Source organism: Pseudochaenichthys georgianus, chromosome 3, assembly GCF_902827115.2.
Source record: "Pseudochaenichthys georgianus chromosome 3, fPseGeo1.2, whole genome shotgun sequence".
Classification (NCBI taxonomy): Eukaryota; Metazoa; Chordata; class Actinopteri; order Perciformes; family Channichthyidae; genus Pseudochaenichthys; species Pseudochaenichthys georgianus.
This window is the reverse complement of record NC_047505.1, coordinates 13,124,885-13,142,325: the sequence shown is the minus strand read 5'-3', so window position 1 is coordinate 13,142,325 and position 17,441 is coordinate 13,124,885. Positions and strand designations below refer to the sequence as shown.

At 43.8% G+C, this 17,441-nt stretch overlaps 1 protein-coding gene across 1 annotated transcript in view; it reads left to right on the top strand.

The window, feature by feature from the left end:
- The window catches only part of adamts18 (ADAM metallopeptidase with thrombospondin type 1 motif, 18), an 89,494-nt gene extending 79,612 nt beyond the window's left edge, over positions 1-9,882 (top strand). The window contains exons 20-24 of the mRNA XM_034103802.1: positions 2,219-2,416; positions 3,238-3,308; positions 3,842-4,001; positions 7,214-7,409; positions 9,005-9,882. Coding sequence (XP_033959693.1) covers positions 2,219-2,416; positions 3,238-3,308; positions 3,842-4,001; positions 7,214-7,409; positions 9,005-9,120 — 741 coding nt within the window. The 3' untranslated portion in view covers positions 9,121-9,882. The remainder of the gene's footprint in view (positions 1-2,218; positions 2,417-3,237; positions 3,309-3,841; positions 4,002-7,213; positions 7,410-9,004) is intronic.
- Positions 9,883-17,441: the final 7,559 nt, after the last annotated feature.

The window sequence follows — 17,441 nt, the reverse complement described above, 5'->3', positions numbered from 1 at the left end:
ACTGACTTCTTGGTACACCCTGATAATAAAGAGTTATGATGCCTGGTTAGTGTTGCCTGACTTTATAAAGTGTGTTTTTTTTATAAGTGTGTGGTTGCATTCTAGTCACTTTGCTCAGCACTACTGCTTGTTACAACTTTTATTTGCCGTACTCGCCTTTAGCTGTTAATATCGCCCCCCTCCGACGTAAGCGTGATGTATGCGGATCTTGATTCTAGACTGACACTTTTTTGGTGCTTGAAACAAACCGGATTCCGGAGCTTAGAGGCGGCTCCGCTGCGGTGTGAACAGGAAAAAAACAGTGCTTTCAGGCTCTAGCTCCGAACCGGCCCTGGATCCACGTTGGTGTGAAAGCCCCCGTTATTTTTATTTTATTGCTCGAAATGGAGTCGAAAGAGATGAGTTTTCAGTCTGCGCCGGAAGATGTGTAAGCTTTCTGCTGTCCTGATGTCAATGGGGAGCTCATTCCACTATTTTGGAGGCAGGATAGCAAACTGACATGTTTTTGCTGATGGGAACTTGGGTCCCCCTCGCAGTGCGGGTGCAGCGAGCCGTTTGGCTGATACAGAGCGGAGTGCACGTGCTGGGGTGTACGGTTTAACCATGTCCTGGCTGTAGGAAGGGCCAGAACCTTTCACAGCATGGTACGCAAGTACCAGTGTCTTGAAGTGGATTCTAGCAGTTACTGGAAGCCAGTGAAGGGAGCGGAATAGCGGTGTGGTGTGGGAACATTTAGGAAGGTTGAAGACCAGACGAGCAGCTGCATTCTGGGTGAGCTGCAGAGGTCGGATGGCACATGCAGGTAGACCAGCCAGGAGGGAGTTGCAGTAGTCTCGGCGTGAGATGACGAGAGCCTGGACCAGAAGCTGCGTCGCTCTCTGGGTCAGGAGGGGACGCATCCTCCTGATGTTGTAAAGCGTGTATCTGCAGCAGCGGGTTGTAGCAGCTATGTTTGCAGTGAAGGACAGGTTGTTATCTAGGATCACACCCAGATTCCTTGCAGTCTGAGTCGGGGAAACAACAGAGGTGCCGATGTTGATTGTTAGGTCAAGAGTGGGACAATCTTTTCCCGGAGGAAAAAGCAGTTCAGTCTTGTCAAGGTTGAGCTTGAGGTGGCGAGCAGACATCCACTGAGAGATGTCAGCTAGACAAGCAGAGATGCGTGCGACGACCTGGGTCTCTGAGCGGGGAAAGGACAGTTAATTGGGTGTCGTCAGCGTAGCAGTGGTATGAAAAACCATGCGGGCTAATGACCGATCCGAGCGAGTTTGTGTACAGAGAGAAGAGGAGGGGACAGAGCCCTGAGGGACCACTGTAGATAATTGACAAGGGTCAGACTCGGACCCTCTCCAAGTTACCCTGTAGGTGCAGTCTTTGAGGTATGAGGTGAGGAGGGAAAGTGCAGAGCCTGAAACTCCAAGTTCTTGGAGAGTGTGAAGGAGGATCTGATAGTTCACCGTGTCGAATGCAGCAGACAGGTCCAAAAGGATGATAACAGAGGAGAGGGAGGCTGCTTTAGCAGTGTGCAGTTCCTCAGAGACAGCAAGGAGAGCAGTTTCTGTGGAGTGGCCTGCCTTGAAACCAGACTGGTGCGGATCCAGAAGGTTGTTCTGATGGAGATAACAGGAGAGTTGTTTAAAGACAGCGCATTAAAGTGTTTTAGACAGGAACGGGAGGAGAGAGACAGGCCTGTAGTTTATAACATCAGACGGGTTGAGAGTGGGTTTCTTTAGGAGAGGGTTTACTCTCGCCTCCTTGAGACTGTTTGGAAACTGACCAGAAGTTAGAGAAGTGTTGATGAGATGGGTGAGAAACGGTTGAATATCAAGAGCGATAGTCTGAAGGAGGTTTGAGGGGATAGGGTCCAGAGGACAGGTGGTAGGACGGGCAGAGGTAATGAGGGTAAGAACCTCACTTGGAGAGAGAGGGGAAAAGGAGGTTAGTGTGTGGGGGAACGGTGGGACTGGTGACCCAGCGGTGAGTAAGGGTGAGTCGGAAAATGAAGAACGAATATCATCAACCTTTGATCCCATGATCCCAAGGTACTTCACGAAATAGCAACATCTTATTTTATGGTTATGTTTGAGAGACCCCTAGTGGCAGAAAATACTTTATTTATTTAAACATTTGCCCATTGAATAACTTATCTTCTGCTGATGTTCCTATGTATGTTGAAGACTTCTGTAACATATTTTACTTTCTTCTTGTCCACTAACAGTGCTCAAAGACCTGTGGCCGGGGCCTGAGGAAGCGTACCGTATTCTGCCGCAGCACTGATCCCGGGGCGAAAGCGGTGGTGGTGGTGCCTGACAGCATGTGCAGACAGCATCACAGACCCAAACCCCAGGAGACCTGCGTCCTGCGCCGCTGCCCCAAGAACGACAGGCTGCAGTGGCTCCCGACTCAATGGGGAGAGGTAGGAAGAGATATGAGGCCTTAGCAGGAGTAGTGATGGACGGTGTTTAACTGCCACCACGACAAATAAATGATCCCTATCATTACCATTATTTAACGTAACGTGAAAATATCATTTTCTTAACAAGATATGACAAGGGTTTGGGGTTATATCTTATAGTAGAGAAGATTCAGATAAGTCTGCTGAAATGTTCACTCTTTGTACCATGCTTTGCTCAGCCATCTTGCCAGTTTACTCCTGGGATTATAAATGCTTCCATGCCATCAAATACAATTGAGAGAATAAACTCCATAAAGGATTTGCTTACAATTTTCAAGACATGTTCGCTCTCTCCAAAGCTTATCAACATCCTTGAAAAAAACTGGGACGTGTGTCACAAGTCTTTTTTTTTTTTTAAATGATTACGACCCGCTCCACGTATTTGACGGCCTCATCATATATTCTCTTTGTGTTTGTGGCAAAGATTTTTGAACTTGTACCTGCCTCTGTGCTGTATATTCATATTCCTTTCTGTTAAGTACAGCAGTTTGAGTGAGATAGAGGGCAATCGGTTACAGGCTGAATGTTGCTGAATATGGAATGAATGAAGGTTATTGTAAGGGTGAGGTTGCAGTACAAGACTAGCAAGATAAGAAGACACTAAGCTCCCAGATCAGTGGTTATGGATTTATAAAAAAAGAGCCAGACACGGACAAGATACTCATCACATAAAATGACTGGTTAATACACAGTAGAGCACTTTTTACTCTTGTAGTGTCTCCTGCTATGGTATCTCGTAGTATTGCACTAAAATGTTCCCTTTCGCCTGACCTCTGTTTCAGTGCTCCAGTTCTTGTGGCTCAGGCACCCAGAAGAGAGAGCTTCGCTGCGGGGAAAGAGACTCACAGGGAGGGTATGTTCCGCTAACTGCACATTAAGACACTTTAATGGATCTGCACGTATACTGTAGCTGTGACCTCACCAGAAGCAACGATGCTGCTAGCTTCTGTTGGCTAGTTAGCTAGCTAGCAACATTTGTTTGGATTTTTACAAATCATTAGGCTACAGACTTCTTAACCCAATAAAAATAACAACTTATTTTTGACACCAGTATCCAGTATGTGTATTACATTGCGAAAATAAAACCGACATGTATAACTTTTATTTGTATATTATTGTTGTGTTCACTGGGGCAATTGTGGCTGGAGGCCAACCACTGGACTCCCCTTTTAGAGCAACACATGCCTTCCTGCTGACACTTCCAAATTGTAGCTTTTATTTACACAACTTCCTTTACGTAGCCAATATTTTTGCTATCCTTCACATTAGGGCACACTTATGCTTTTAAGACAGCAAATATAAGTAGGCCTACAGCATTACGCGATTTGAGACACAGCAGTAGTTAACTGTTTGTCAAACTGCTTTAACCTCTCCTCTGCCATTCAGGTATGTGGAGTTCCCCATACGGAGGTGCAGAAACATGGCCAAACCCCTAGTGGATCTCCAGCAGGGCTGCAACCGAGGCCCCTGCCCGGAGGTCCCTCGGGTGATCGCCGGCAGGAGTGGCCCTGTGGTCCTCGGCTGGTACTCCTCTCCCTGGCAACAGGTATGTTTTTGCTCAGCTTTGATCCTAATCTGTTTACCTGAGAGACTTTTAGTGCTACACATGCTTTCCAGCTGACACTCTTCCAATGTGTAGCTTTCCGCCCACACATAGTGCTGTAGTATTACTACACAGAAGATAGTTAGACAATTCAACAAGCGGAGAACTTGAAATTCCTCAACAGCCATGAAGACATTTAGCTGAGGAAAAATGTACGTGTAAATAGAATGTGGCTGAAGTTATTAAAAACGTTGTATGTCTCCAAGTCTCACTACAGACTCCTAGTGAGAGAGATACTCTGCATTTACTGTGGAGGGTCTTTCTTGCAATTCTTCCTATAACCCCAAACAAAGCAACAATTCAAACAGTGTTTGGCTTGCTTATAAAATATACATTTTGCCAGACAGCAAACTATTTATTTTCTTTCATCCAATTTAATTGCAAAGTGGAAAAGAATAGCCGTTGTCACATTGGACCACATAACTTTGGTGTTTGCAAACATACTAGATTAAAGTGTGAGTTGAGAAAGATCTTTCCCCCTCAATGAATAAGAAACCATTGCACCCCTGATATAATAAAAGATTTAACCGTAAAAGTTGGATAATTTAAAAAAGCTGTGGTTTGAACAGTCTTTGAATGTTATAGCCTACATGTTGTAGAGATTGTACAGATACTGATGGTTGCTTTAAATGTCAAGCAGCATATCATCAATGTACTGCATTCGTTTTCTGGTTAGCAGCAATGTATTTATTGGATTTTGGAGGTGAGGTTCGATCTTCTTTTAGCAATATATTGCTACATATTCAGTATCCCATTGAACAACTATCTCATTTAGCTGGAGGTATTCAGCCAGGGAAGGAATGTTCAACCAATGAAACTAATATATCAACTAATAATGTCAACTAGCTAGCAACGGCCAACAACTCTGTCACAAAGAGCTGTGTTTTGAAAGTAGAAATAGCAAACGAGAAGCCTTTTTGACTACCTCTGTTTGAAAGGAAAGACACAGTACCATTACTGCTATTAATTTTAGGAGGGACTGGTGTTGACTAGAACAAAAATGTTGACTTAAGGGATGGCACAGAAGTCTGTTGGTTTTGTTAACCAAGAATGAAAATGAAAACAGAAACAATTAAACATCCAAAGAGCAGAAAATACAAGCTGCTTCCAACAAACATCCTCCTACAGACAGTCCCCGCCAGTGGTGTAGTGGAGATTTTTTTACTGGGGGGACGCTATTTTAAATTAGGTCATCCCAAACAAGTGCGCACGCGCGCAGTGCACTCACAAAACGGGCAGACAGGTCCACAGAAACTACTGGTATGCTTAGTCCTACTTTACTTACTGAACTGCAAAAAGCAGACGGCGCTGTGCTCAACAGACACACAGACTCAAAACCATGGACACACTGGCACATACGTTACATAAACAATGTATAGGCCTAAATTGCATAAACTACAGTATTGCAACTAAGCAGACAGCGCTGCTTTTCTCTCTCTCTATCTCCACTTTCAAAATCTATTTAAAACTCATAACAAACAAAATTCCCAAAGTTGTCCTGAAATGAACTTATTAAATAAACAAAAGGGAAAATATATATAGCCTACTAATGCAAACATTGAATCTGGACTGGAAATTATTCTGATTAGGCCTAGCCTACATTGCAAATAAGCAGACAGCGCTGCTTTTTTCACACACACACACACACACACACACACACACACACACACACACACACACACACACACACACACACCACACACACACACACACACACACACACACACACACACACACACACACACACACACACACACACCACACACACACACAACACACACACACACACACACACACACACACACACACACACACACACACACACACACACACACACACACCTTGCGTTTTGAAGACTGATACATCAGATATGGATGAACAAACTTTGCAGCCCAGTTTCCCAGCTTTGCAGTCTATCCACGGGTATGCCTCTTGTTTCCTCCGCCACATCTCCTCCGTCCATACCTCTGGGGAAGATGAGCTTGAGCTAGCCAGGGGAACGTTGCTAGCGCAGCTAACGTGCACGTTAGCTAGCATTATCCACGTCTTTAGGCGGCTCTTCTGATGATGTGGGTGTGTCACTGACACACCCACGGCCCGCCGCGGGGTCACGAGCCTGATGACTAATCATAATTCTTTAAGGAAATCGTTTTTATTTTTTATTATAATTATTGTGAAATGTATTATGTTTTTGTCATTATTACAACAAATACACACTTGCAACTGATAAGACTGGCAATGATTTTATATGTATTAGACTATTACAAAAAAGATCATGCTCCAAATAAGTGGGGGTACGGCGTACCCCCGCGTCCAACGCCCACTACACCACTGGTCCCCGCCCTTATTGGACTAAACCACTAGTAGGGGTACCACATTGGACTGAACCACATGGGGTTTACATAAACCAGCTAGGGAAATGCCCACTTAAACCTGTTCCTTACACTAACAGAGCATTGGACTCCTATTCAAGAGGAAGAAACTGCTTTAAATCCTCCTATTGTGCCAACAGTTGCCTCTAAACTATCACATCTACTAAATACAGAGTTTCATTTATTTTCCACCTCACACTATCACTTGCTTCATTGATTTTAGTTTTCCAGGCCCCCTCTCTCTGGGAGGCCCCGGCATCATGAGCGAGGCAACACAACTTCTTAAAACAATCAATACAAAATACTATGGTTGGGTCTTCTCATGTCCCAACATACCTCAGAGGCAGAATGAACAGTGGAGAGGGTGTTAGTTCACAGGCATAGCATCGTTCTTGTGTGGAATGGGACTCAGATGCAGTCCAAAAGCTCCATTCTGTCAATCGGGGCAAGTTGTGTGGCTATGGGTTATATTATCTATTTTGCAAAAAAGTCTTGAGGGCAACCTCTTATAGCACAGTGACGTATTCTGCTTGATATGGGGCTTGTGATCTGTGTATGTTTCCACCAGAGAAGATATCTCCTGACAGCTCGCTGGAGGGCATGTACATGCTGGATGGGATGTTTGTTTTCTTCATCTCTTCATCTCTTCTTTGTCCACCCCTCGACTTTTCCTCCATCCCTCGACTGCTCCTTTTCATGACAATTCCTCTTCCTACAAGCTTGATCTCCAACTCTATATCTCTGTGGGACATTCTCATGTTGTATTATTTGTTTCTGTCTCAGTGTTCTGTTTCCTGTGGCGGGGGGGTCCAGACCCGATCCATCCAGTGTCTCCGGCAGGGCCGCCCCGCAGCCGGCTGCCTGCCCCACCAGAGGCCTGTCACTTCTAGGGCGTGCAACACACACTTCTGCCCCGCTGCTCCCCCCGCTACGGCACATCGCCTAAGCCGGGTGGCAGCTGCTGGACCAGCACTGAAAGGTAAATGCCTCTGAGGGGATATTAAAAAAATCATTCCAGTGTAATTTCTTTATGACTGTGAAACTAGAGTTCTGCTGGGAGTTTTAATTCCTGATGGTTTGGTGGATTTTCTGCTCTTTTTTTTGTAATACATTGTTCCTGTCGTACAATCAGAAGAAGGTCAAGTTGATCTTTAAGAGTACATTTGTACAGTAGGCTATGCGTTTGCATATATTGACAGCTGCACTCATAAGCCACCCTTTTTTCCTTTAGCTCCAGATAACACAGAATAGCTGAGGATAATAGGATATGTATTAGTTTTCTAGTTTGAACTTGGCATTACCAAGATGATGAACTTGCTAAACCTTATGTTTAAATGTCTGCCTGTTAGCATTAGCACTGATAGCTTGATAGCCTGCTAAGATTAGCATTTAGCACAAATAACATCCTCAGATTGTGTAACACCAGTAGTTCTCAAACCTTTCTACTCCAAGTTCCACTTTTTCAAACTTATATAATGCCAGGGCCCCTTAAATGTAATATAAGTGTATTCATTAATTCCAACAAATCAACTGCCTGTCATACCGATGGGATCCCTGAAATGAAATACATACAATTACAACAAACAGGTTATTTTAAAACCAAATAAAGGTGCTAGATGCAAAAATACTAGTGCTAACATTAATGTTGTCGCTTCATTTCCATTTCGAGCCACACCATAATAAACTGAGCAAAGATTTGTCTTTTTTATACTTCCTTATACTTCCTTAAACTAGTTTTGGAATGATTAGTTCATTAAATGATGATTCAAAGACACTAAAAATCAATCTTCAAAGTAATTATTCAAGTAAAAAAAAGGCTGAAAGAATTCAGGTTATGTATGTTTAATATGTACCACTGGTTTGTATATCCAGGGGGTCCACGGGGTCTTAAAAATTGATAAATCAATTTAGCGAAATGAAGGCTATTAAAAAGTATTAAACGGCATTTTCCAAGGTATTACATTTTGTAGCTTGTTTTCAATAAGTATATAAATGGTCCAAAGAGGTTGTATTCAACAGTCTGCCTGAATGTAATCATTGCGTAGGTGTGTAGTGTGATTCTGTGGAGTTTATTGATGGCATCCCGTTGGATTTGACGTCATCTGAACAGGACATCGCGCGCTCACTGCTTGATAGCGCGAAGCTCCGTTTACGCCGGTTGTTAAACAACATCGTTATGGGGAAATGCAAGTCTGCGTCCAAATGGTTGGAAGATAAGGAGGAAGGACAATCAACACTGTATATAGTAAATGTGAGGTTAAGTGTGTCACCAAGGTAACCGGTTAAAACTCGAAGTGGCGATGAGGTCTTAAAATGTATGAAAAGGGTCTTAAAAAAGGTCTTAAATTTGACTCCAGGATTCCTGCATATACCCTGATATCATTGTACGTAAAGTATGCTTTGGTATTAGACTAAAGGTTAGATGAAATAACCAATTCAGATATTTACCTCTGGTTTCTGGGACATTATTTCTTGGCAGAACTATTTATCAATGAATTAAAAAAAAAATCCACTGATTAATTTTGGTTTAAACTGCTTCTTAAATGTGCCTTATCTATTTTGTTTTATCAGCAGATGAACACTGCGTGGACCACTTCAGCTGGTGTCACCTGGTTCCCCAGCACGGCGTGTGTAACCACAAGTTCTACGGACAGCAGTGCTGCAAGTCCTGTGCCAGCAAGAGCCAGTAGAGCTCCGTTACCTCTGTGGCTTCAGGCCTCGGACGAATACACCACCACAGAGGCCCTTTGGGGGCGATTACTCACAACAACACACAGAACTATGCTCCATACGTGTGTGTTTTCTTCCTGGAGTACTTGACTAATACATTTCAAAAAAGAAGAGAAAGAGAGAAATCATGGACCATGAGTCCATGGCATGAACTGTCAAAGTCATCATTTCAATGACCACATTGTAACTGGAAAGACAACGCGAAAAAAATAGTTGTTGTAATATATATATATATATATATGTTGTTGTTTTGTTGAGTGTTCTCCTTTTGAAACCTTTAAAGCTACAAGCCATCAAGAGAACAGGAAAGGACAATAGCGTTTTAGCCTGCTTACATGTTGTATTTTGAAAGGCATCTGGTTTCAAAAGCCTTTACTTAAGTTATTATGGTCCGTAATATTATGATTTTACATTTTTGTCAGGTGTACAGTGGATCTGTGACATGTTATTTCGATGTTTGGATATACTATAGGATTGTGCCAGTCACCCTTGGATCCACGTTTTTATGAGATTTTATTTGAGGCATTAGTAATCAATGATCATATGCCTTCTGCATTTCCTTCTCCCCTCACATACTCTCCGCTTGTCAAGTTTACTGCTGCTGAATCATTTGGAACAAGCTGGAGAACACTTTTTCCTGTACATTCCATTCATGTTAACGCTATGAAAATATCTGTGTCCGTCAAACATTTGATCCAGTCACGTTGTAAGTGGTCGCTCTGCTGTACGGTTATGGTAATACAACTTGATAATCTACTTTGTCTTTCTTTTCTTTTCGATGGATCACAGCAGCATTGGAGGGGAATTTGACACAACAAAGCAACTTACAATCAAACAAAGTGCTACTGCAATGGTTTCAAACTGCTTTTTAATTATCGGCCAATGTATAGCGTTTAGGGTCGTTTTCAATTAACGAGGAGCCATTCCACTATTCTTTAGCCATGATGGCAAACAAGCCATACGATAGGATAGGATAGGATGTTATTGTCAGACCAAAGTTGACATTTTTCTTGCATCTCAGCAGCTCTGCTTGCCACATGAACACAGACAAACAGCAAGACGAGATTCACTGAAGAGAAGATGATCACGACCCTCTAACGTACATTTAATCTAGGATTTATCCCCTGAAATAATGCATGGAGGATTGAGTGACGCATACAGGAGTACTTCAGTCCAACCTATTAAATTGTGAGACCCCATATCTCCGATATGATGGTAAGAATACATATTCCCTGCTGAACATGGTTGGGGTCAGAGATCATGTTGTTGACGGATACATGGGCCCAACTCGCAGTGAAGGAATAACAACCAAATGGACCAATTCATACCGAAATGCACATGTTGGAGTGTGTATGGTTTAACAATGTCCTGGGTGTGAATGACTAGATCAAACCACAGCATGGGAGGCCAGTGCCAGTTTCTTAAAGGAATGATGTGGAAAAGGGTAAAGAGGGAGAGGAGAGGATGATGCAGAGTGTGGGTGCAGTCTAGATAGTGCGAGGTTCCGCTTTGTTGAGAGAGAACAGTGTAGGTTTGCTCTTCACAGTGTGAAGGGGTTTGGCTGGAAGACTTCAGAAGAGCAATGACAATGCCACTTTTAAAACCAGACTCGCAGAACAATGGCTTAAAGGCTTTACTTGACTCATCCACACCAACAATCTGGTCATAAATATATAAAATCAGAAGAAAATCTTAGAATATTCTTCATGTTCCAAGAAACAATGTTGTCGGTACCAAAATGTGTCAGCAAGTGGATCAGGGTGCACCCAAATGCAGGGAACAGGAACTTTTAGCCTTCATTTCAAGCTTTTCCCATCGGCAGAACAGAACAGCACTTTCAGATAACCAACAAACAAGAACCTAACAAAAACCAGGACTTAAACACAAGCAGAACTGAGGAAGAGATGAAGTGCAGGTGTTCAAGAGGTCAGGTCATTGTAGGGCTGATGGGGAACAGGTGAAACTAAAAAGGCCAGGACTGACAATCAGAAAAGGCAGGAAAACAGACAAAGACAGGAAGTAAAAACAGATAAGACAAATGTAACCAAAAGCCACTCATAATTGGGCTTTTTGTCAATGTTCGACGTCCGATAACTTTTTCCCCCCTCATAAACTTTCATAACATAAAGCATGTTTTCGTGCGGTGATTATTCCACCCTTTCTCGCGCCACGGGGGCAGCGATTGCTCTTTAATCAACCCGTCTGCATGAATCATGGCGCCTGTAGTCCCCCCATCGTCTCGGCTGCATGCTGTTTACCGGCACGCTGTTAGCCAGACACCACAAGCTGGGAACCACGCACACACAACAATCATGTCGGCTAGGCTAACATACACAAATATACGTGTTCACTGAGCATCAGGTTGGCTGTGAAGGAGGAAGGTATGTGTGTGGGTGAGAGCATACTTAGAGCAATTTGAGCGTGCATGCATCTTTTCCCAATGCAATGGATGAATACATGCCTTAGGTAGGTGTGTGTGTGCACACAATACATACGGTATGTTCCTTATGCTGCCTATCTCTCAGTGGGGCACCAATTTTACTGCTGAGCTGAAGTAACCATTTCTATTTCTCAACTATTGCTTTGATTTCCAGATGGGACTCGATATCCCCCAACCATATTTGTTCATAATGACATATTTTGATTATCCAAGCACAGGCAGCCACATCAACACCAAGCATTACTGCAGCAGAGAGACCAAGACTGGAATAAAGAGACAGAAGGTTATCTTACACAGGCTCCGCCCTCTACTGGACTCTATGGGTACTACCTCTCAACCATACTATGCAAGCATTCACCTACTGAGATATCTATAAATGTAGCCGCCCCCTTGGCCTACCTGAATGTGCGCGCAACCTCCTGACTGTCATCCTTTTCTCTGCAGCGAGCAGGATAAAACAACTGAGACGTAAACGAGAAAAGAAAGAGAAATAATTGAATCATGGACTCACCACTCCTTGAGCCCCGGCCCTGTCCTACATGCCCTGGCTCAATCGCAGGTGCCCATCCCCACCGCCTCTGTTTTGAGTGTCTGGGGCCTGACCACGCCGTGGACGGCCTGACCCAGTCTCCATTCTGCAATGCCTGCCGTGTGCTCCCACGACTTAGCCGCTGGCGCCGTCTGGAGCTCGAGGTGGTGGAAATTGAGGAACAGGATGTCGCCGGGGAGGTGCCATTAGTTTTCGCCATTCCGGCGGGCTGGGCGGCCCCGTTCGTCAAGGAGGAAGACGACGAGGACGCCTCGATGTCTGATGCTTCCGGGTCCGGCGTCCAGGAGGGTCCACCGCACAAGTGTGCATGTCAGGACTTCCCTGCGGTGTAGGCCTACCGCTCCCCCCGTCATTGCCACCGAAGTGGGTTAACCGCCTCCGTCAGGGGTTCTACGGCCTGTTTCGCCCCCGTTGCCAGATATCTGGCAGTGTGTGGAGGCGACGTGGCGACAGCCACTCCAAACGAAGGCTCCAGTGGCAGCTATGTCGGGATTACTTAGGGTGCAGGGCCGCCCGGACACAGTGTGTCCCAGCGTGCCCGTGCCCCCCCTTGATGAGAGCCTGGCGGCCCATCTGCTTCCACAGGCAGCTGGATGGGCGGTAACCGCTACCCCCGCTGCCTCAGGACGGAGATATCCTGGAATATTTGGACAAAATATTCCGGCTCGGAACGCAGATTGTGACGGCGGCCAATAATCTCGGTGTGTTGGGTGTCTTACTGATCACCCCTCAGCAGGACACCCCCGCCCCCCCGCCTTAGGATGGGAGCGATTATTCGGATCGCTGCATTGGTCAGATGAACAATCTGATCCACGTGTAGCCGCAGCTGGACGTGTGATGTCCCTGGCCACAGTGGCGTCATGTCACGTGTGGTTGGGACATGCCGCTGGCTCTTCCTCGGGCTCCTCCTCAGGGGAGAGAGCGCGGCGCTACGCTGAGAAGGAGAGAGAGGCTGAAGTCAAATAGTCCATTTAGCTTAGGAACCTTCCTAACTGAGTGAAATGACCCGGAGGTCCCTCAGTGGCAGCCATGATAAGTGCCGTTCGAATACTCTAGATCAGCGATACTCAACCCGCGGCTCGCGAGCCGCATGCGGCTCCTTTAAGACTAGTTGTGGCTCTTTTAAGTCCCACTTAAAAAAAATAAAAATAATAATAATTAAAAAAAATTTAAAAAAAAAAAACGAAAACAAAAGACATTGTCAGCAGAGCAGAATTAATCAACATTTCATTATCACTCACAAGTCACACACCAGTCATCACACACATCAGTCTATTAAGCCGCCCCCCCATCCCTCTGAACAACCAATCACAAATTATTTCAGGTTTCGCGCTCTAAATTATTTCAGGTTTCGCGCTCTGATTGCAGGTGCGCGAGATAATTGCTCCGTCACACTGGGAAAACTAGCTTACAGCACTATGCAAAAATGGTAAAGGAATATAGGAAACGAAAATATGAAGAGGAATATCGAACATTTAAAGAGGACTGGGAACTCGAGTTTTTCTTCGTCTCCACCGGTTCGGGAAAATGCATCTGCCTGCTTTGTGACAACGTCATTTCACAATTTAAAAGGTCCAATTTGCAGCGCCATCACGACACAAAACACCCGAAGTTCAGTACCGACTTTCCGAAAGGTGGAGAGTTGAGGGCGGAAAAGCTGGCGAGACTCAAACAGAACCGAACTGCTCAAAAAAACGTATTCCACACAAATACGAGTGAAAGAGCGACAGAGGCATCCTGTGATGATCAGTAAACATGCTGTCTGTTATCTGTTGTTATGGGCAGTCAGCAATGTGTGTTTTGTGGTTGCAGTGAAAATAATAAATCACAGTTATTGCACTGTACATTATGCTTTTCATTCCTTAGTAACATATTACTATTATCCATATTCTCAAATGCATAATGGTTTCAGGGAGGAAAGGAGCGTTTTTGGATTGTGGCTCTTGCAAAAATATTTTTTCGTCAATGTGGCTCCTGATTAGGACAAGGTTGAGTACCACTGCTCTAGATGATAGAAAAGGAGGTTTCAAACTTCCTTTATAACCTCCTTTAGCTTAGGAACCACTGGACCTGCCTTGACGAAAGGAGAGGAGAAAATGCTGCCCCACCAGGGGCCGCGGGTACTATAGGCTAGGGAAGGCTAAGCCTTCCCAAATATTTGTGTCACTGCATCCTGGTAAAATAATGTTTGTGTCTTTGACATTAGCGTTGCTATGCAGCAACCTGTGCCCAGGCCTACTACGAAGCCAGTTTAACAGACCCTGGATATGTTTGAGTTATGGAGTTCAACAGGTCAACGTCTAATATATTGCTTTCCTGCAATGTTAACTATGTTGAAGCACTTATTTTAACTGATAGTATAAATATTAATTATACTCTTATGTATGTAGATAGCAGAGATGGGGACTCGAGTCGCATATTTTTGGGCTTGAGGCTTGCTTGACTAACATTTATAAAAGACTTGACTTGGACTTGATATTCATGACTTGAGACTTGACTTGAAAGGACTAGACTTTTTAAAATTAAATATTTGCGTTTGTTTTTGTACTGAGATATTACATTTAGTTTTTTGAAACGTGATTATAGCGCCGTGCGCGCTAACCTGGCAACCCACTAGACGGCAGGAGTCTCAGTTAACATGGCCGCGGCTAGCGTTACTCCAAAAATAGTCAAGTTTGGATTCAAGGATTATTTTGTCGATGACGCTAATAAGAAGAAAACAGCGGTATGCAGGGTCTGCAGCATAAAGATCAGTGAAACGACCACCACAACATCCAACTTCATTCGTCACTACAAAAAACCCCACAGAGAAAGGTGCGTGAATTTGTTGTGTTAGCTAGAAAGCTAACGTTAAGTTTAAGCTACGTAAACGTTAGACTTGGTTTCAAATCGATTAAGCATTGCGAAGAGAATACAAAACGGTAAATGAACACTAGAACGGGATTCATGTTTACCAGGGCTCTCCAACACGTCGATCTTTTCAGTAGCTCGCCGCTCGATTATCGATTATAGCGCAGTGCAGGGTGCGAACTGGAGGGGAGCAGGGGGAGCTATAGCTCCCCTAGTGGTGACATGAGCTCCCCTGGGAACATGGTTTGTGAAATTTGGGGGGAGCTCTCTAAAATACTGATATGATGACCAAATAAGTGTAAAATAAGTGAAATAAAATTATATTTAGAGTTTATGATTCATGAAAAAAGTGTCGCCTGCTTGCACGCTGCCCGCAGCTCCACCCACTACCCACTCACTCACAAGCTCGTTTAGTTTTGGCACTGCATGTTTACCAGCCATTGTTGCTGCTGCTGAAATGTCGAAAAGAAAAAAACAACTTTCTTTAAAAAGACGGCCAAACAACCTGATCAAGAAGACCAACCGAATGTAGCTGGTGGTAGCACATCGTACGTTGTGACTGCTGCTACAACAGAACCGAGAGAGGAGGGAGCTAACGTCAGTGCTAGTGCTAACTTGACAGCTAACGTTAACTTGGGGGCTGAAGAGACACAAGAAGACGAGCCAAGAGAAGCTAACTTGATGACTACAACTACCATACAGTAGTAGAGATCGAAGGAGATGTGGAAGAAGATGATGATGCTGCTGATGACCACCCCACCTGTTCTTCCTCTTCCTCCTTGCCTGCTGCTCGAGATGGGGGGCGAAGTTGCTGCGGTGGTCCCGTAGCCGCCGGCTGGCTGGACCAGCCAACAGTGGAGTGAGTGGATCACATTTGAGTCATTTTAAGTTGATTAATTAATTAATTAAACAGTCAAACGTTACATTGGTGGTCCGTGGATTATTTATTATCAAGTTGATTGAAGTTTGCGTAGCCCATACATGCTCGGGAAATCTGTTGACATTTACATGATCCATCGGGACGTTTCATGTAAATGTAGACCTGTGGCACCACCCCGTGTGCAACAGATTTTCTCTTTATAATAGGCCTATGTCTGTGCTGTTGCTATTAATGCACAGATCAGCATTTACCCCCCCCCCCGCAACACAAAAAAATCCCCCGGAGACCGTGGTATAGTTCGCACACTGGCGCAGTGAGGTTGCTTCTTGATTTTTCGGCCACGGCCGGACAATAAAGTTTTTTATTTTAGAATTGTTTCTGTCACACAAATATCAATATCAAATTGGTTCATATCAAGGAACAGACGTGACAGCGGCACAGCGACACCACACACAGACCAGTCTGCTTTCTCCAGCAACACCAGTCCAGAACCAACGGCAGAATGACCCGCTCTGAATCAGGCCTGGCGCTTCGGCACAGAGACACACAACACTCGTTATCGTCATGTCAGGTTTTTGGTGGATTTAATCAAGTCTTGGATTGCAGAGTATGAATGTCCTCTTGCTATTTTCAGTTATACTTGTGTAAAGTTTGTGAAGGCAGGAGGGAAGCTTCCGCGATCACCGTCTCCTCTCGGTTCCTCCAAACCCCGCCCCCTCACTGAAAATAATGAGTGACAGGCTGATAGTGACCCGATAGAAACTTTATTATTCACTTAATGACTGATGAAGCTAACTTAATCTCATACATTCATGGGATTTATGTAACAGTAAGACAGAGAATGTAAGTGTGCAGTGCACCCACATGCACTATTTTTGTTTTTATAATGCTGTTAATACGACTGTTGTCTGCTGTGTTCAGACTTAAGTCATGTGTGTGATGCCACATTCAGGACATTCAGTATCCTTTTTTTAAACAGAAGACCGTTACTAGAAGCTGCAGCTAGACTGCAGAAGTATTATTTTTTTGTTTTTGAGGAAGGAACAATTTCACACACTGAAAAAAACGGGGAGTAACATTTACTTAGGAAAATCGAGGTAACAAAATGTAACATCTTATATTTCAAGTAAAATCTACTTACAGTTAAGAAGTGTTTGTTATTAAAGGCACTTGAGTAAACTTTACTGTCACACTCAGTTTTTGTAAGTAGATTTTAATTACTATTGCATAGTAGATTTGACTTACTATTGCATAGTACATTTGACTCATTGTACTTACTATTGCATAGTAGATTTGACTTACGATTACATTTGGATCTTATTACAAATCTCCAGTAAAAACTATTTAGCTTTTCAGGTAGTTTTTACTTGCTATTCTTTATTTTTATTGCAAAAATATTTAATTCATATTTACATATAATTTCTTCTACATTAAACATCAGCTCTATTTCCATTAGTTTTTATACATTCTTATATTAAGCCTAAGGCTACTACAAAACATGAAACAACAAACACTTTAACAAAATCAACTTTATTTTGTCATGTTTTAGACAACAGCTTAC